This window comes from Squalius cephalus (genome assembly GCF_949319135.1).
Source record: "Squalius cephalus genome assembly, chromosome: 3".
NCBI classification, from domain to species: Eukaryota; Metazoa; Chordata; class Actinopteri; order Cypriniformes; family Leuciscidae; genus Squalius; species Squalius cephalus.
Window position 1 is genome coordinate 13,446,539 of NC_137124.1, and position 21,618 is coordinate 13,468,156.

Below are 21,618 nucleotides of genomic sequence, written 5' to 3' on the forward strand. Positions count from 1 at the left end.
GATGCTGCTTTATGGTTTGTGATGAATAAAGGGCACACTATTGAAATCATTTGTATATAAAGTTAAAAACGACTCAAACAAGTGATGTAAGATTTTTCAAGGCTTTATTTGCCGGGGGAAAAAAATACAATTCATAAATATTAATATATTTTTAACATACAAAAAAATAAATAGCTATACAAACATATAAAAAAATAAAGTCTTTCATTTTCATTATCTTACAGACATTGCACTGATTCATATTTGCATTCAGGTTTTACATTTCAGTCTGTTTTAATCAGATCAGCACTGTCCATGGAAGAAATTGTGTTGCTGGGGAATCCAAAAATCCTGAGCTGGGAATGAAAGGAAATCGCCTTCGACTGGATTCTGAGTCTGGAAAAATAAAATGCAGATCAAGTTAAGAAAAAGAACAGGAGCATTTTTCATATGTACCTTATTTTTATGTTTTTAAATTATTATTAATTATTAAATTGTTGTTATTACTATTAAAATTAAAATATGGTCAACTTTAAGTCATTTTTTTTTTACATAGTACAACAACAAAGATTATTGTAGTAAACTAAAGCTAACCAAAACTAAAAACATAAAACACTTTTACACTTATTTTTTATTATTGCCAAGGAAACATTTCTCATTTTCAATTAGTTTAACTTGTAGTAAAATAAATATAACTAAAATAAAATTAATATGAAATGGAAAATATATTTAAATTGTTATTAATTTAAACTTTGAATAAAAAACATAATAGTATCTCAACGAAACTAAAATAACATCGACAACAATTAAAGTACAATATTGCCTATAAAGTTTCAATTTACTTCATATTTAAATGGTTAATAATAAATAGTAGTAGTAGTAATAATAATAATACTTTATAGCATATAAATAGTATTTAAGTAACATGTACTGTGCATACCTGATAACAGGTCATAGGTGGGAACTGCTGAGCTGGAAAACTTTGAGGAACTGAAGGAGCCGCACTGAAGTTGCCAAACATGGTTGATGCGGTGACGAGCTCGGCCTGATTTCCACGATTTGCCTCGTCTTCACTGAATTCGAGCTGAGCAGACAGACTGGAGATGTACTGGATAGTGAGCCGTAGCGTCTCAATCTTGGTCAGGGTTTTTCCGGCAGGAGCCACTGATGGAGGAAGGTATGTCCTGAGATGCTGAAGAGCTTTGGTCAGATCCCTCATCCTCAGCTTCTCCCGTTCACTTGCGGTTTCCCGTTTCACTCCAGGGAATTTTGACCTTGGCCGCCCGGTTCTCTTGGGTGGCTGGCCCTTGCTCTTCTCCTGGGTGGTGCCGCTGTCGAGTGGGAAGACCTGAAGGATGTCGTGTCCCGCTCCGCAAGAGTATGCTGGAGGGGAGAAGCCACAGGAATCTATGGAAGAGGTTGGAGACAGGCTGCTGCCGGCGCTGTAGTAGCCCGCATCTGATACGCCGTAGCTCGGATCCAGAATGTTCTCGCAGCCAAAAAGGAAAGCGCTGTTGTCTTGGAGCTGAAGAGCAGAACTGGAGATATCCATGGCTGTAGAGTTGCTGAATGAGGTTGTGTTTGCTGGTGGACCATGTTCTTCCTGTATATATCCTCCGTGAGGTGCGAGTTGGCACCTCTGAGGATTCCAGTCAGTACTTGAGAGGAGAAGTGACACCAGAAGTAGGGGGTCTGTGGGAAAGAGCAGCTTCTCCAGCCTCAGATCTGAGGTGTGACGTCCAGAAACAGCCCCGAACACACAACCCTTGAAAGTTTAAATGATAGATAGATAGATAGATAGATAGATAGATAGATAGATAGATAGATAGATACTATAGTAGAGCAACTACATTGAATATTTGTACTTCAAATTCATTTGTCAAAATGGAAAATTATAAGTGGACCAAAAGAAAGCTAAAATACAATATATATATATATATATGCAATACTGACCAGTTACATCACTTTCCCTTATAGATAAACATTTGAACCTACATCCTGATGCCCAGGTTATTTGTTAAAGGGATAGTTCACCCAAAAATGAATATTTTGTCATTACTTAACCTCAAGTTGTTTCAAACCTATATGAGTTGAACACAAAAGAAAATATTTTAAAGAATGTTGGTAATCAGAAAGTTGACAGCCCCCAATGACTTCCATAGTAGAAAAAAAAAAAATACTATGGGTACCGTCCTGGTTACTAACTGTCTGGTTACTTTAAAATATCTTCTTTTGTGTTCAACAGAAGAAAAATACTCATACAGGTTTGAAACAACATGAGAGTGAGTAAATGATGACAAAATATGTATTTTTGGGTGAACTATCCCACCTAGTACAAAGTGTTGAATTGTTAAATGCAGACCAGTTCTTTAGTCGCATCTATACAGCATTTCAGAGAAGTTTTGCTTTAGTGCAGCACTCTCTCTGAAGCTGACCAGCCATAATGAAGAACTTATATCTGTGCGTATGTGTATTTGCCTCGTGAACAGTCCAGAGTATCTGGATATTTCAAGGTCAGTGTGGAAAGCATGTTTGATTCAGATAACACAGTAGCTCTACCAACAGATAAAACATAGTTGATCTGACTTCTATCAAAATATGTGTGGAGAGGACCATGAGAAAAACACAATCAAATCACAGTCATTCCTTCAAGTTAACATGATTAACACCACTTTGATTGCATTCTTAGCTAGACATGAAATTTTGACCTCAGGGGTCTGAATATGACACCTTCTTAGGGCTCCTGTAGTGATGAAGCAGATGATGGTGGTGGACGGGATCAGTGACCGCAGTTCCCACAAACAGAAGTGTCGCATTTGACTCCTGCATCAACAGAGACACACATACACACAATTATATGCATTTTAATGTTATCTAAAAGGTTTTAGCGATGTGCTCAAAAATGTGACCACAATTGATGCTTTTAAATATACATTTTAACTAGATATAAGATACTTTCTCAATGTGTAGTTTCTCAATTACAGGTGTGAAGTTACACCTCAGAAATGTTTACAGGAATCCAAGTTCTCATGTATTTCATGATTATTCCTGACAGGCATTCTGGTTTTTAGCTAAAAAAATAAAAAAACTAAACTTAATTGTTTTGGTCGTTCATTTAGCCTACACGACAACAGCGTTTTGGGGGCCTGAAAACACAAACTTTTGAAAACGGGATTCAAAGTGCAAGTTTTTGAAAACTATACCGTTATCATCACCGTCTAAACTAAAAAACGCAAATTTGTGAAAATGGGGACATCATGCACACGAGTATTACACGTTCAGTCTATAGGCGCGTAGTTTTTCTTTACAAAGTGGCATCGCCAACAACTGGACTGAAATGAATAATACAGTCGTTTTTCAACTAATGGGGATCGTTTGGACAATGGGGTCGTCTAGTATGCAAAGAAAAAAACGTTTCAGTTTTTAGTACATCACTGCCCTGTAAACACCATTAGAAGAAAAAGTTCTATATAGAACCATTAAGGGTTCTGTCTGGTGCTTCATATATAGAACGTTTGAGGGGTTCCCATCATGGGATCATTTTATGTATAGAACCCCATGAAACCTTTTTTTTCTAAGAGTGTAGATTGCAGATATGGCATTAAAATGTAATAAATGTGATAAACCTGACTAACCTACCAGAATGAGAGGGTGTCATTTCTAACCTAATTTGGGGGATTTCCTCTAACTTAGTTTAACACCCATGTGATCATGAGCCGATTAACACGTGATTGTTACACATTCACACATTTTAATTGTGTATTTGCCTTCCAAGATGAAAGAGCTGAATGTGTGTATTTGACATTGGGATTTGCACATCAAATATCCCTTATTAGCTGCCAAAATAAACTTTGTGGGCTAATTCCACAACATACTGTAATTCACACACAACTGTTCTATGCATTTAAAATGCAGCTCACTCACATTTTGTAATGTGAGGGGGGGGTCTCAAAAGCTAGATTTGTGGCTAGACTTAGTGGCGTGAATGGCTTTTCACATGCAGTTGAACTTCATTAGCAACAATAAGCTTCACTTGTCACCATCTGAATACACATCACATCTGAAGGATCATGCCTGGTGCTTAGATGTGCTTAGATGTGATACTACAACACACAAAATATTTGTGACCATATGAGGTCAAAGTAATTTCCTTTCTGGTTATTGTTTTAGTTAAATCATCCAGGATGTGTCACATTTGCTTCGCTTATTATGATGCAGCCCTGTGCCAGATTTACAGGATTCATTGAAACAGAACATATCAGACATTCTCTGGTTGCAAAGCATTTTAAACAGGGAAACAGATGTGAAAACATCTAATGAGGGTGAAATATAGTCCAAAAACTGGTACAAATCCATTATGAACAGTTTTGCCCAAATACTTTAGTTCTTCTCTTAACTTGTATTGTTTTCTGAGGGAGCCTGAATGTTGGGGAATGTATTTGTGCTTAGAATAAACTACTTTGGCAGTACCATGGTACAGTTGTGTATCATAGGGTAATATTTTGATATATATACCATGGTTCTGAATGATTACCTTAGTATTTACAGAGCGCTCCAATATGCATGGACATAGAGAACACTGAAGAACACCAACTGGCGTACATGTCCAGAAACCTTGCCATTATACACTACTATATGCTAAGGTTTGGGATTTTTTAATGTTTCTGAAATATATTAATTTACAAATATATTTTTTTTCTGGTTTAAAATATTTTAAAATGTAATTTATTTTGGTGATGTCCACTGATTTTTTTTAACATCATTAGGCTACTCTTCAGTGTCACACGATCCTTCAGAAATCATTCTAATATGCCGATTTGCTGCTCAAGAAACATTTCTTCTCATTGTCAATGATGAAAATCTTTTTTTTTTTTTTTTGCCTGATTCTTTCTTCAAATGAACAGTATTTATTTTAAATAGAGTACAACATTTGTGTTTTTGTCAGTGTAAAGGTCTTTACTGTCACTATCGATCAATTTAATGCATCCTTGCAAAATAAAAGTATGAGGTGTCGAAAAAACATGGTATTGCCATAGTAATAGTGTGGTAAAAAAATATCCATAGTCTTACAACAAAATTGTCACAAAACAGTCATAAATCTACAAACTATAACTAGCATATATTCACGCGTGAAACAACACGGATGAAAATGTTTACTTTTTTTGTTTTTGAATACAAGTAGCCTTCTGCTGTTCTTTTACACACACTAAGACTTTACTGACATCTAGTGTCAGGTTTTTGGATTATCCTTGGATTTATCAAATTAATCCTGAATACGGGAGTAGTTGAGGAGCATGTTGGGAAATGTACAATGTAGGCTATATTTTTCCAAGCACGTTAGACATTTTCATGTTAGCTACTGATGTGTATTTGTTTGCTTTATGCCAAATATGTGCTATATACTCTCTCTTTCCTACATTTAGGTGGTAGAAACCTAGTGACAAAATACTATTTGTGTCATATTATAGCTGGACGGTATTATGGCTTCTATAAATATATATTATTGACCATAGGCTAATGTACATTTTATTTATTTACATTTATTCATTTAGCAGACGCATTTATCCAAATATTTGTTTTTCTCCACAAATGAGAACAATAGAAGCAGTTAAACTAACTTAAGCAGTTGTTTTATTTTAATTTTATAAATAGAATAAAAGAGAAAGTGTTAGTATAACTGGATCAAATGCTGCCGAAAAAGATACCATGCGGACTCAGCAGCTCTGGTTGAGTTAGGGTTAGGCAGATCATTCCACCAGCAGCAGGGAACAGTCATGGTAAAGGTCCGAGAAAGAGATTTTGTGCCTCTTTGAGATGGCACCACAAGACGACGGTTTCAGGATGGCACATGCCACTTGCAAGTTGCCTGGAGAATGATTGGTTCAAGCGCGCCCCCGCTTCACTTCATCTGAGGCAGCGATGTCACGCCATAGCCTATTGAAAGCGCCAAAACGATATTTGTTGTTTGAATTTCGTAATACATTTATTTTATTTTTTTTTACAAAAAACAAGAAAGCTCGAGGTTTTTGTGATTTAGCGCATTGTGTGTGTCCTCTTTGCTCCGTGAAGTTTTTTCACTGCATGAGAAAATGGACGTGTGGTGCGAGAGCGCTGAATGCGCGAGAGTTGGCAGCCCTTTATTGTGTCTTTGAAAATACATAAAATAGTAAAATAAAAAGTAATATATTTATATTATTAAATACACAACAGAAAACTTTGTTAGGCTTCTATTTTCTTGCTGCTGCACCTACGTTTTGTAATCGCAAATGTAATTTTATAAAACTGTTCAAATGTTAATAATACAAAATGTATTAAGCAGACATTATACTTAATATATATTTATTTTTAATAAACATATGTTTGCAACATTACTACAATGTTTATAACTATTTAGCCGTTTGTAGGCATTAACTGTAAACAGTTCAATAACATTTTTAAAGAAATTGTAGTCATTCAGAAGTAATAATTATATAAGCATGAGGATACCATAACATTTTAATATAGCCTATTTAAAGGATACATTAGCCTACACAACATAACAGACATTCTTCTGTCAGTGACGCCAGAGACATGGCGTCATAAAAGAGTTCGATTATTTTAGAACGTCGCGCGTAACTCTCCACACTTTACTCATTTGCTGAGTTTGTAGTTGCTTTAGTGTGATTTACACACAACAGCGATTCATTATGGAACACAGAAGTTCACGATTACAACCGTTCACTGATAGCGAGCAGGTTCACGACCTCCATCACCGTGACCGCACACCAGGCTCAAACCGCACGGCGGAGAAACATCTTCCTCATCGGCCTGACGAGAAGAAGCCTGAGGGAGAGGCAGACCAGCTTACCATCTCTCACCTGAAGATGAAGAAAAAGAAAGTGGTCAACAATAAAGACTTCAAGAGTCTCTTTAAGTGTCTCTATTTAGAATCCACCAAAAACAAGAGCTCAGATCAGGGCGAGATGATGAAGGATCAAGAGACGGAAACATCCAGGAGAAGTACCGACGGTAAATGACAACCATGTTATGAGAATATATATTTAATATTCTACATGAAAAAGTCACTTCATAATTTACACCTAAATGAGGAACGGGAACTTTTCTGCCCCTGTAGGATGGTTTTAAAAAGATTTTTGTTTCTCTCTCTATAATAAAATAATTAAGTAGCCTAGTGTAAAACTGAGTAATATTATACTTTGTACTTTAAAAATCAATAGGTGAACAATTAGTAATTTACTTTAATATCTAAGAATCGCTTTTCCTAATAAATCAGTTATTTTTTTTTATTTTTTTTTTACTAGTATAGTCAACTGTTAGCTAACTTGTGCTGATATTCTCCTCTTTAGATCAGAAGTCTCTACAGTCCATCTCTAGATCTGAAGAGGTCATTGATCTGGAGGAACCTCCTGTCGATGATCCTGAAGTCCTTCCCGCTTCTGAGCCTCTGGTGCAAGAAGAGCTTCAAACTCGAGTCCACTTCGCTCCAGTCCGTCTGACAGCACGTGAAATGTCTCCTCTCCGTAATCAAGTGAACATGAGACCTGAGGGTGAGTTTCCTGCCACAGTCCCCAACAATAATCTCTAAATATCTGCAAAGCACCACTAAACATTGTCTTCTTCTCTTCATCTTTTAACAGACGACATTTGCTGCCGATATGCAATTGGCCGTAAGCTGGGGAAAGGTAGATTTGGTGACGTCTATGAAGGCACTCGTTTGGCGGATGGCCAAAAGGTTAAACTTACCACTACTAGTTTAGCAAATTGTTTTTGATCTGAATTATTTCTCATCCTTTGATATCTCACTTTATATGCAAGACATCTTACTGTATCATATATTCACTATTTAAGGCTCTTCTTGACCTGTTAGGATTTAAAGTTTTGCTTGAAATTTATGATATGATCACACTAATTGTTTTTTGTTTTGTCCATCAGGTGACAGTGAAATTTATCCAAAAGACACAAAGCACAGAATGTATCAGCATTGTGAGTAGTACTGATTTTTCAGCAGACAAACTGAGTTAAATCCCTATTTAAAACCATCTGACATCATATAATGTTTCTTTCTTCCAGCCTGATCATCCCAAACCCCTTCCCAAAGAAGTCGCTCTGACAATCCTGGCCAGTAAAAAAGGTCCAGCAATGGACATCATCAAGCTGCTGGACTGGCAGGACCAGCAGGACTTCTTCGTCATGGTCTTCGAGTATGTCTCTGACTGCATGGATGTGTACTGCTTTGTGGAATGCAGCGGCGGCTGCATTGACGAGAAGTTTGCGAAGCACATCATGTGGTCGGCAACACTAGCCGCTGATGCGTGCTGTCGCCGTGGAGTTTACCATGGAGACATCAAATTAGAGAACCTGCTGATAAACGTTAATAACGCCAATGTCAAACTCGTTGACTTTGGATGCAGCGAGCTCCTGACAGGATCTACCTACACGACATACTCAGGTGTGTATTAGTTCTCAAAACTCTTGTGAATCAGTTAACTCAACACTTGTATGCTAATGGTTGCTGAGAAGACATGCTGTGGAATAGACTTACACATCAGACAAACACTCTTTCCTCCAGGCACAGATTTGTACTGCCCTCCCGAGTACAGAATGAAGGGCGAGTTTCACGGAAAGCCGGCGACGGTCTGGGCTCTGGGGATCCTCTTGTTCAGAATGGTGTGTGGAGACTTTCCAGATACTTTCGACCTCTACAGGACCAATATGAACACCTGGCACAAACCTGGCTTGACAGAAGGTGATTTGTTTATTACTTCAAGTACAATTCAAATGCAAAACTTCATAGGCTTTATAGGAGGTGGCTGTATGGATAATGCAGGAATTTGTCCCGGGTGTCTGACCTGAAGATCTTACAGCTTAGAATGATTAAAGTAGAGCGGATGTAAAGTTTACGGTAATAATCAGACGTCTCTCCATCTTTCTCACAGAATGCTGCCAATTGATCTGCTCCCTTCTGCAGCAGAAGCCAGAGCGTCGGCTTGAGCTGCACAGGATTATTCTACACAAATGGTTTTAGGTCCCCTGAGCCATGGGCTAAAAATTTTTTTTTTTAAATTTGTTTTAATTTGTTCCAGGTGTAAGATTGGTCACTCCAGAAGTGTCGGTTCAGCTGTGTGTCCGGCGGACTGAATCGACTGGACTCAGGGGCGGGGCCAGAGGGGTGGCACAGGCCACCCCCAAAATGTAATTGGCCACCCCAAGTGCCCCCCCCCCACACTCCATCAGAGTCGGAATGTAATAGGTTGTTGGGTTTGTCAGTTTTAATTCTTTACTAGTAGTACTAGCGGTTTTCTGAACCAAAACTAATATTTTTCAGTGCTTTGATTTATTTATAATTAATTTTATGCATGCAATTGGCCACTGCACTCATCCCCCTGTTTGCTGGGATACTGTGATGTGTTGTCATATCGGAGTAAATAGTGCGCGAAAACGGACGGCGACGTCGTGCTGTGGTTGGTTAGCACTTGGCGCCAAAAAGAAAAGGCAGGCGGAAAAACGGCTGACGTCTGAGTTTTATTCAGACATTGAAAGAAAAGAAGAACAAAGAACATTGGTAAGTCAACTGAAGTTTGGCATGTGTCGTGTTAAATGTGGAATTCTAAAGGATGCTAAGTTAAGATTGAGAAAGCCCCACTCTGTTACTGTCTAGAATGCTCATTAATGATGACTAGCTAAAGTTAAAGACAGCTAGGCTGAGAGAACTATGTTTCAAAGTCACGTTTAGTAAACCGTATGTAGCCGTAGTAAACCAAAGGTAAAATACCATGCCATGCCAGTTATGATAGTGAAACCAAAGTTCTGTGTAATTTTCAAAAGTCAATACTACCAGGTCCGTTATTTATACTTAAAAATGAATGCTACAAATAAGAATAGGCCTATGTCATTGCGCTGTTGGGCTGAAACATTGAACCTCTCTATATTTTGTCATTGTTTTATAAAATGTATGCTATTGGTCATCCTTTACGTCTGTATCTGAGTTTTTACAAATATTAAACCAATAAAAAGCATTCAAAAGAGGTTGTGACTAAACCATTGGCTCCTCAAACTGTCATTCAAACCTCATAACTCCATACCTGCCACCTCCATTTAGATTGTACCGCGCACAGTTTGGAGAGATCTTTGCTTGTTGGTAATGCAAGGGAAAATATAGAACTGATGTTTGCATAAGTGCAGCGTTTTATTTACTCAAGAAACACTATGTCCACAAAGGCTAACATTTTTGCATTTGAAGATTTGCGTCTAGTCTAGCTTCCTCCACGACAGCGGCGATATGTAAATGTGTTGTTTTATTGTGTTGATGTAACCAAAAACATCATACATATTGTGTTCCTACCTGACTTTAGCTCAAGTTTCACATTAAATTTGAGTACTATTTTTAATATAACCTAATATCTAGATTTATATGTCATTTGAAGCAATGCATGTTTGTGCAATTTTATTATATTTTTATATACTGGCGTACCGTGGGATTTTTTACTCAAAATTGTGCCATGGCAAAAAAGGTTGGGAAACACTGAATTGCACAAACTGTGGGCAAAGGACATATAAGAGGTGTAAATTGCAAATGTTTAATACAACCAAATGTAATATCTATATCAAGATAATAGGCATATAGACAACATTTCAGCTTTAGAAAATACATTATTTTGTGACTTGACTTAGTAACGTTAACTGAGAAAAAATGCATTATTATTTATTCAGGGACCGACAGACAAAAAAAAACTGTACTGAATATATCACCACAATGTATGCCACCATTTTCTTTGATATCTAGGAATAACTAACATGTATTAACTTGGTCATTCATTTTGGATAAGTATTAAAATATATATTTTTAATTATATATTTACCTGCATTAAGATATTTTGAACGGCTGTCTTTTCCTAGGAACTTTACTTGGTGACAAACCTGGAGAGGACGAGGCCCCATCATCTGCACTTCAGCATTCAGCAAGTAAAGGTATATCTAGTTCATGTTATTGCTAAGTCATAAGCAACTAATACCTATATATAATGTTTGCTTAAATATAAGACCAAGCAAAATAGATATTTGCCTAGATAATAGAGCTGCACACCATTTTTTTTGTTTACAAAAATAACTAAGTAAAAACTAAACTTACCTAAAAGATGTCTTCAGCTTAATATATTTAACTTAGTGAAGCTAGTATTTTTGTAAACTCATATATAATCAACTTCTACTTAGAATGGTGTAGAATTTACTGGCGAAAATGATTGAATATTGTGAATATTCACAAAGTAGAGACTCTGCATATTGTTTTGCATGTAGACACTTTTCCTTCCCTAATTCTCCTGAAACGCCATTCACATCACAAGGAGGATACTCCAATTGGAAGAGGGCACTGTATAAGGATGGGGGGTTTAGGTTGCATGAGAAATCTAAAGGTCATGTCATTGCCATGTGACTACTCTGAAGGTGTCCGGGGAGCCCCGGGACTTATAACAGAGTAGTCTGAATATCATAGACCAGAATGTCGGTCCTAGAATGATATACATTGCACATAGTGAAGCACAAGGGCCACTAAGTCATACATATGCCTGGGTCGACAGAGCCAGGGACCTAGAATATCATACACACATAGATAGTGCAAAGCCACTGCAGGATGTGTCTGAGTCATACACGGGCCTGGGTCCGAAGAGCCAGGACCTCAGATAGAGAGAACTCGTGCCTGCAGAGTGGGAACCTCTAGGTTACAAAATCTTGCAAATGTGGACGGAGCGGACCAGCCGGCCGCCGCACAAATGTCTTCAATGGGAACTCCACTGGACCATGCCCAAGAGGAAGCCATGCCTCTTGTGGAGTGAGCTCTTACACCTATAGGGCATGGGAGACCCAGTGAGGTGTAGGCCAGAGAGATAGCATCTACTATCCATTTTGATAGTGTGAGTTTCATGACCGGCAGCCCTTTGGTGCGGCCATCGAAACAGACAAAGAGCTGTTCAGACTGTCTGAAAGAGGCAGAATGCTCCACATATATTCTCAGGGCTCTGACGGGGCAGAGCGTGAGGGCATCATTATCTTCTCCCAATACCGGAAGAGCTGATAGAGAAATAACCTGGGCTCTGAACGGAGTTGAGAGCACCTTCGGTACATATCCATGTCTTGGTTTAAGGACGACTTTGGAGTCATTAGGCCCGAACTCAAGACAGGAAGCGCTCGTGGAGAGTGCTTGTAAGTCCCCAACTCTTTTTAACTGACGCCAGTGCTAACAGCAGAGCGGTTTTAAGAGAGAGGGATCTTAGATCAGCCGACAGAAGTGGCTCGAAGTGAGGTCCCTTAAGAGCTCGTAGAACCAGGGAAAGGTCCCAGGCCGGCAGTGAAGGTGGCCGAGGCGGGTTAAGTCTCCTGGCTCCTTTAAGGAAGCGAATGATGAGGTCACTTTTACCCAACAAAGAGCCAGCCACCGGTACGTGAAAAACTGCAATAGCTGCTACACTTTGAGAGTGGAGGGGGAATGTCCTGCATCCAACAGCTCTTGGAGAAATGTGAGTACCATTGGTACTTTGCAGATAAATGGGTCGAGGTTCCGAGCTAGACACCAGCTGGAGAACACTGACCCTTTGAGGTGGTAGAGGCGCCTAGTACACGGAGCTCTAGCCTCCATAATGGTATTCAGGACACCTTCTGGGAGGTCCTGGGGTACCCGTTGAGGAATGAAGGGCCCACAAGTCGGGACAGGGGTGCCAGATTGTCCTGTTTGCCTGCGTGAGGAGGTCGCTCCTCAGCGGAATCGGCCACAGGGCTGTCGTAGACAGCTGCATCAGCTCTGAGAACCAAATCTGGGTTCGCCAGAGGGGGGCTACAAGAAGGACTGAGCATTTGGTGTTCCTGATCCGTTCGATGGCCTGGGGGAGCATCGAGACCGGAGGGAACGCATAAAGGGGAAGGCTGGGCCACTCATGGGCCAGCGCATCCCTGCTCTTTGAAAAGAAGATTGGGCAATGACAGTTGTCTTCTGAGGCGAAGAGGTCTACCTCTGCCTTGCCGAAGACTTTCCACAACAAGTGAACCGTCCGGGGGTGGAGCGACCACTCCTCTGGGGGAACGTTGCCCCGAGATAGCATGTCTGCTCCTATGTTCATCGTGCCCGGCATGTGAGCTGCCCTGAGTGAGCGCAGGTTGGCGTGAGCCCATAACAGTAGCTGTGTGGCTATGGTGAACAGGTTGCGAGACCTGAGGCCGCCCTGGCGATTTATGTAGGATACCACCGACATATTGTCCGTACGGACCAAGACGTGGTGTCCCGCCAGATATGGGAGGAAGGTTTTTAGGGCTAGAAAAACTGCTCTCATCTCGAGGCAGTTGATGTGTAGGCGTTTCTCCAAGCTCGACCAGAGGCCGGAGGCAGGCCTGCCCTCGCCTGCCCTCGCACAGAGTTGGAAGCGTCTGTTGAGATGACCCTCCTCTCTGAAACCAGACCCATGCTCACACCCTGCTGGTACCAGCTGGTGTTTTTCCAGGGGTCCAGGGCTCTGATACAGCACTGGTCCACCCTGATGTTTTGCGAGGCCCGAGCGCCACGCATGGGCTGGTACTTGAGGTGTTAGCCACAGCTGAAGAGGTCACATACGCAGTAGGCCTAGTTGGAGTACTGAAGATGCCGAAGCCATAAGGCCCAAGACCCTCTGAAACGTTCAGAGGGGTACACTGGAGCCCTCTTTGAACGACGCGGCGAGCCGCTGAATTGATAGAGCTGGGTCCAGCGTGGGCCATGCTCTCATATGTACAGAGTCGAGAACTGTTCCCAGGAACGTGATAAATTGGCTGGGGGACAGCATACTCTTGGAAAAGTTTACCCTGAGCCCGAGGCATTCTAGATGGCCGAGGAGCCAGGCTTTGTGAGTATGGGACTCCGCCTCTGACTGAGTCAGAATGAGCCAGTCGTCGAGGTAGTTCAGGATACGCATTCCCCGCTGTCTCGGGGGGAGAGAGCCGCATCCATGCACTTTGTGAATGTACGAGGCGCTAGAGCCAGTCCAAATGGTAGGACTGTGTATTGATATGTCTAATGGACATACCTCTCTAACGGAGGGGCCGAAGAGACCTGTTCTGGAGACTGGCGAGTCGAGGAAGGCGGTCCTATCCGCGTCCCTGATCTCAGTCAGGTTAAGCCATAAGTGGCGCTCCAAAACTACCAGGCTGGCCATGTTGCGAACGATGGCCTGAGCAGTGGTCTTAGTGGCTCGTAGCGCTAAATCCGTAGCACTGCAGAGGTCCTTGAAGGCGTCCGGATCAGGACCTGACTCATCCATAGCGCGGAGGAGCTTAGCCTGGAACACCTGGAGGATCGCCATGGTGTGCAGTGCAGAGGTGGCTTGACCGGCGGCGGAATATGCATGGCTGGCCATAGCGGAAGTAGTCCTGCACGGTTTAGATGGGTGCGTCGCTTTTGTTCTCCAACTGCCTGCAGTGGGAGGGCACAAATGAGCGGCGACCGCTTCTTCAATTGGCGGGAGCGTCACATAGCCCTTTTCCTCAGCGCCGTCAACAGTAGAGATCGTAGCAGAGGCAGAAGAGCGCGTTCGCGCTGAAAAGAGCGCATGTCAGCATTTTGTGAGCTCCTCATGGACCTCGGGGAAGAATGGAGTGGTGCGCTGGCGAGGGGCCTGTTGGCGCCTCGGCAGGAACCACTCGTCAAGGCGGCTTCTAGCAGGCTCAGCTGGGGAAAGCCAGTCGAGACCCAGCTCGTCAACAGCGTGAGTCACGACGCGGAGAAGCTCGGCGTCAATGTTCGCTCTGGTGTCGAATCGATCAGACTGAGAGGGAGGGGCGGGGTCCGCGGAGACTGGCGAGACAACGCGCTCTGCTCTTTTAGAAAGGAAGCGTTTATAAAGGATATTCGCCGGATGCCACAGGGAAACGTTCAGCTGGGCGAGGTCTGCCAAGGCGCTGAAGCTATTCCGCTGAAGGGGCTGTTCGACGGCGAGAGAAGGCTTCTGTATCCAGAGAAGTCAGCGACGAGGTAAGTCTCAAAGCTTAAGGAGATTAAATCTGTCATATGGCGAGTTTTCTCTGAATTTATACTCTACAGCCACACCCATTTTGGTGCGCTCGAGGCAGGCAAGGCGCCAAGCGCTCCCATTGGACCGCACGCCTCTGCTGACTCGCCATAGGTTTGTGCAGTTGCCACAGCACAGCCAATCAGCTCGCTCAGACGAGCTATGATGCTCTCGCTGTGCAGCTGCAATGCGTTTTAAAATAAAGGCTTCAATATTCTCGAGAAAAGGAGTTTTCCCACAGCGTTTGCAACGCAGTACGAGAGAACGTTCTCGTAAGCTCGATGGTGTTTTAAGCCCCCAATGGCTCCTTAGAGGCAGCTAACCCTACCCTCAACCTTAAACCTACCCATCCCCTCGCTGCCTGGAAGGCGCCATTGGGGGCATAAAACACCAAACACCGTTCTCGTAAGGGAACCGCACCTATATTTAAACTGTTGCTGAAGTGCTGCGTCTTACAGCCATGCAAAATATTTCACAAAGGGGACACATTGAGACAGATGCATCACAAAACAAAGGGAACTTTTTAGAAATAATGGAACTGATTTCTAAACACAATCCATTGATTGCAAAAAAAAAAATGAAAGCAACAGGAAATTTACCAGTAACACGATTCAAAATGAAATCTTGGAATGCCTGTCAGATATGGTACGTGAAGATATAATCAGGGAAGTTAAGGAAAGTGAGTTTTTCTCGGTCAGCACTGATGAAACAAAAGACCTTAAAAAAATGAGCAACTGTCATTAGTACTTAGGTACTATTACAATGGTGCAGTTCATGAAAGCTTTTTAGATTTCCAGAGAGCCAGTCAATTACATACAGAGGGACTCACTTAAAAAATAATACAGTGCCTGGAAAAGTATGGCCTTGACTATAAATCAAATCTTGTAGGACGAAGTTATGACGGGGCAGCAGTGATGTCAGGGAAATGCAGTGGGGTTGCATCCAGGATCAAAGCGGAGGCTTGTTACATGTGCATGTAGTTTGACTGGTTACTATTTTCTTTCATAATATTTTGTCTGCCCTCTAGTGGTTGGAAATATGTATTACGTGTCTTATTATAAGCAGATTCTCTACACCTGTGGACCGTGTAGGAGGAGCGTGGATATAAGGAGGCCCGTTGTTGTTACATCTAAAAGGCGGCATTGGTGCGGCGGTCGAATGGCGCTTGTTTTCTGTTTCCTCTATTCCTTTTCTCCCAAACGTTATAGTTATGATTATTGTTTGTTAATAAAAGCCCTATTGGACTGAGCCTTCCGTGTTGACCCTCTTTTGTGTTATGGCAAGGGCCGTAACAAGGCTAAACATGCTTTTTATGTCCACTGCAGTGCACATTGCCTCAACTTTGTTATTGTTGATGCAGTGAAAGCAGTCCCAGAGGCTGATTGTTTTTTTTCATTGTTGCAGAAATTGTATGTGTATATGTCAGGCTCTTATGTTCACCAGAAATTGCTGTCAGTTCAAAAAGACATGTACCAATATGCACCCAGAGAGCTACAGAGACTCAGTGATACCAGCTGGACATTTAGGTACCAGGCATGTAAAAACTTTATGGACAGACTACCAGCTGTACTACGTGTACTTCGTGAGATAGATGTGGAGAACAGTGGGGAAAGATCTGTGGAGGCACGAGGCCTACAGTACTTACTCATATAGACCTCACATTTATTGGAACACTTGCAGTATTTAGAAAGATTCTTGGGGACACCAAGTTGCTCTCTGACATGCTTCAACCTGATCCAGGCACTACAGGACACTTTAGAGGGATATAGAGAGGAATCCTATTTTGATGAGCTTTGGCAACACTCTGTGGACATAGCAAAGCAGTGTAATATTGCAGTTGAGGCTGTTGAGAAAAGTTTGCAAAGACTTAGCTTCAGACTTGGTGGATTTCTTGTAGAGTCCACTAAAGGACAATGTAGGTGCAAAGAAGGGGACAAAGATAAATTTATGAAGGGTGTATTTTACCCTATTTTGGATCACCAAATTAGATCAGGATTAGTTCCTCTGAACAGTCGCAGAGGTTCCTGTCAAAAAAATCAAACAATCAAAAAAATAAAGTTATCAGACATGATGTTACATAGTGTTTTCAACTTGAGTAAAATTTGCAGCATAAAATATTATATTAATAATTTCCTGTAATAAAATGTATCTATTGTTACTACTGTAATGCCATATTACATTTTTATCGGATCTCCTTCAAAGCTTCCAGATTCTATCATTTTTAAATATTTATTTTAATATATATTTATTAAACAAAAATACATTTTCTTTATTTATTAAAATTAACAGAAAATAGTACACTATTTGCTGAAGTGATTGTTTTGAAAAAGTATTAGAAATTATGCAAAACATAGTACTTTAGCTAAAGTGTTTGTATCAATATAATGGGGGCCTTTTGCCCCATCCTGATTCTTTTACCTCCAGAGAGCAAAGCCCTCCTCGCCACCTCGCACATTTATATGATTTTTAGGTGAAACAAACCACTTTAAAATTTTATTTTCCCACAAACTCTTTTGATCCATCAATATTCAATTAAAACAAAGGACTACATATTTTTTTGCAATCATATTGAAAAGCACATGTTCTATTTAGCCCTATTATTACTCTAAGTGTTCATTTTTCTCAAAGAAAGAATGTCGTAAACTATACAGAGAACCCTGTCAAGATGATACTGTTATTAAAGGTTAATTAACAACTGTTAACAGCCTTATAATACTTTTAAAATACTAATAATGTTATAATACTAACTTTTTAATGTAAAAAGAATGAATATGTAAAATAGTCCTTTTGTCACAAAATGCTCCTCTCTAGAATTCAATTTAGGTAAATGTAACATTATGTGACATTGTATGTTGAAACTGCATGAGAAAATGGACGTGTGGTGCGAGAGCGCTGAATGCGCGAGAGTTGGCAGCCCTTTTTTAAAATAAGACATTTCAATGACCGACTCATACAAATTTCATTGCCATTAAAGTAAAATTACTATAACAGACTAAAAATGCTCATGTAAAAGAAAAATGTCAGACGGACTTAGAGATTTTGCATCTGAAATGTGTGTGTGTGTTTGTGTATATATATGCATAACACAGTAAAGTAAAGCATACACATACACACACAAAAACACACACACTTTTAATTAACATAATAATAAATTAAATTCAAAAATTGTAATCAACACCAATGTAGGATCTGTAAATATCCAAAAATGACAAGAACAAAAGAAACTATTTTAATAATTCATGTTTTATTATAAATACATATCAAATATAGTTTTGTATTTACAGAGAACAGACATGGATAACACATACAACTTAAATTATAAGAATATCAGGATTGACTTGGGTTCACATTTATTGCTTTCACAAGATAAGATGCTAAAACATCCACATCAATTTACTGTACACAAAACAGTAGTAGGTATCATTTTTGCTTTGGATGTGACGGAGAGGTTTCTGCTGTCAGCTCCAGTAAGCTTGAGGAACAAGATGATAGCCTAAGTTTCTCCCATAAACCTGAAATAGAGGATAGAGAATTGATTAGAGACATCTCACATCTAAAAAAAAATGACAATTCAATTTTAAACTTTAAAATTCCATTTTTAAATATATTCAAATAGAAAACTTTTAAGTTTTAAACTATAATAATATTTCACAATATTTCAGTTTTTAATAGCGTATAGGCCAGGTACATATTGGCCTAAAATTAAAAAAATATACTATTATACTACAATACATCTACAATTTAAAAATATACATTATTAAAGCATACCTGGTATGTCTGTGTTGATTGAGCACACTGTTGTGACGGGAGGAAGCCGTCTATATTTGCAGAGACGTTTTGCTCTGTTAAATGTTGCTGTGGATACTGATCCACACATTGCACTGTATGACTTGAGTTGCCCTCATACTGTCCATCCCAGTGACCGCAACTCTGTCCCGGCCCGACACAATCTCCACTGCACTGAAAATAGCCAACGATCTCTGGAGAATATGAGCAGCCGCTGGAGCTGTGCTTCCTGTGGGTCAGTTCTTCTTCACTCAGACCCAGCTGAGCTGACAGAAACGAGATGTAGCCTATGGTGAGCCGTAGCGTCTCAATCTTGGTCAGGGTTTGGCCCACGGGAGCTACGGACGGAGGCAGGTACGTCCTGAGATGGTGGAGGGCTTTGGTCAGATCCCTCATCCTCAACTTCTCCTTCTCACTGGCGTTCTGCCGTTGCTCGCTTGGGTTCTTCAGCCTTAACCTGCGCTTTCTCTTGTCGACACATGTCGATTTTACTGATTTGGAGCATGCAGGCTGGGTCAGGTGGGATGGGGAGAAGCCCTGGTCTGTCGAGACGGTGTCCGGAGAGGAAACGCTGTAGAACTCCGACTCCGAGCTTGAGTAGATCCACTGGTTCTGCTGGCTGTGGCTTGAGCTTTCCATATTGTGACTCTGAGTGTGAATGAAGGCTGGACTGAGGGCTGAAGGTTTATATGTGGGACTCAGAGGTGCGAGGTGACACCTCTGCAGGCTTACGGTAGCCATCGCTGTCTCTCAGACCACAGGACTCGGCCTGGATCTGTCTGGGAAAGGCTTGGAGAGGCCACAGGAGCAGAGGTGTGAATTTTGACTCCTCTTCAAAACAACAAACCAGTGCAGCTATTCTTCCAGTGAACTGATTTTGTACATCTGACCAAACAATGTATGGTTTCTCTTTAATCTATTTGAATGTATCTATGAAATTCATCTCTGATAAATCACCAAAAATGGGTGAAAAAAAAGTGTTAAATTCTGTATGTGTAAAAAGCACTATCTCACATAAAAATCTGTCATAAAGCAAAAATACAGCAATCACACCGATAAACATCTAATGTTAAAATTTTAAAGAAATTGACATTTTAATTTAGCAAGCATTAAATTAATGAAAAGTTACAGTAAAGGCAAAACATTTAGGCTATACTTCAAATAAATGCTGTTCTTTTTAACTTTCTATTCATTAAAGATTCCTAAAAAAATGCTGCATGGTTTCCACAAAAATACATTGATACTGATACGAAAGGTTTCTTGAGCAGCAAATCAGCATATCAGAAGGATTGCTGAAGGATCATGTGACACTGAAGACTGGAGTAATGATCAGTTTTTGATGCAGCCTTGGTGAGCATAAGAGACTTCTTTCAAAAAAAACATTTAAAAAATCAACCCTAAACTTTTCAACGGTAAGTAACAATGTTTCAATAGTAATTTTATATGTTTAGTTTTAGGTTAAACTAGAAAGGTAAAACATTTGAGCTGAGTCACTTGATAAATTCCACTAAAGCAAGCAGCCTTTTATATATTATATTTAAGATACAGTCCCAATCCTCAGCCTAATAATTCAGCTAATTGTCTGTATGGGGTTGTATTTCAAAGAGCTAAGCAGAGTAACTGACCTTGATGTTTAATGATGCTTAATAAACCCCATTAGCAGATTACACTTGAGGTGTGACATTCACACAAACTGGCGACCAGTTTTGCAGTTTAGTGGTCGAGATAGTCATTCGCTCAGTGAAGTGGGTATCATTCAGAGATTCAAAGTGATGAGAAAAAAATATATATAATTGATTTATCGGTGTAGAGTAAGAAAAAAACTTTTTTATAAAATAATTATATTTATATATTTTATTTCATTTTATTAAACAAACTTTTAAATAAAATTAATGTGAAAATATAACATTAATTTACAATATGCAGACTGCCGTTCAAAAAATGTGAGGTCTGTAAGATTTTTTTTTACAGTCTTTGGAGGAATTATCCTGCATAGTTTTGATTAAAAATAGGTAAAAACAGTAATATTGTGGAATATTACAATTCACTACTGTTGAAATTAATCATTCAGAAATCATTCTAATGTTGAGCACTGACTGAGCACAAGTTTAGTTTAATGTATTTACTTAGATTGCAATAGATTGGATATTTTAATCTATTTAGATTTAATATATTTAGGTTTAGTGCTAAAAAAAAATTCAGTTAAATATATATATATATTTTTTTTTAAATCCTGATACGTGTTTTTTAGGGTTCTATGATTAACAAAGTTCAAAAGCGACATTTATTGGAAACAAAAATCTTTTGTAGCATTATAAATTTCCTTATTGTCACCTTTTATCGATTGAATGCATCATTGTTGAATAAAAGTACTAATTTATTTAACATAGAATAGCCTACATGGCGTCTCAGAATCAGTTTATAGAATAGTACCCTGGCGCATGCTTGTTAGCCTGTTGCCATGTGGTTGCTAGGGTGTTCTGCATGATTGTTGATGTAAATAATAGGCGTTTACTTACTGTTTTGATTCCGTATGAAACTACTGGAGAGCCTTGAACGCATGTCGAAGCAGGAATGCCAGACAATTCAATGCGCAGAAGCCCGCATGTCCCCAGTTAACACACTCTGCAGTTGATCCATAAATAACACCTGGTAGAATGTGTGTCATAGCGACTGCGTTAGTGGTTGCGAGACTGCTTGAACGTCGACGCAGAAAAATAAAGTGTGTAGCCTAAGACATTATGCGCCAGAGAATGAGAGAAACAAGCGTGAAGCCATATTTAGAATTTTGTCTTTGAACTTATGTTTTTGTAGTAGATCTGTATAT

At 40.0% G+C, this 21,618-nt stretch overlaps 2 protein-coding genes across 2 annotated transcripts; one reads left to right on the plus strand and one right to left on the minus strand.

Annotated features, from left to right (window-relative positions):
• Positions 1–282: 282 nt before the first annotated feature.
• On the minus strand, positions 283–1,730 carry mespaa (mesoderm posterior aa; the record flags this gene model as incomplete). Its single annotated transcript, XM_079866194.1, has 2 exons — positions 920–1,730; positions 283–375 (listed from the first exon to the last, which is right to left on the minus strand). Exons 1-2 carry the CDS (start codon positions 1,529–1,531, stop codon positions 283–285), a joined length of 705 nt encoding a protein of 234 aa, XP_079722320.1. The 5' UTR covers positions 1,532–1,730.
• A 4,935-nt stretch (positions 1,731–6,665) lies between these two features.
• LOC307156265 (serine/threonine-protein kinase pim-2-like) lies at positions 6,666–9,004 on the plus strand (the record flags this gene model as incomplete). The annotated part of the gene is made up of 7 exons (XM_079867559.1): positions 6,666–6,987; positions 7,326–7,526; positions 7,617–7,711; positions 7,912–7,962; positions 8,050–8,428; positions 8,549–8,725; positions 8,916–9,004. The coding sequence occupies 7 exons, from the start codon at positions 6,666–6,668 to the stop codon at positions 9,002–9,004; spliced, it is 1,314 nt and encodes a 437-aa protein (XP_079723685.1).
• Between the last annotated feature and the right edge of the window lie 12,614 nt (positions 9,005–21,618).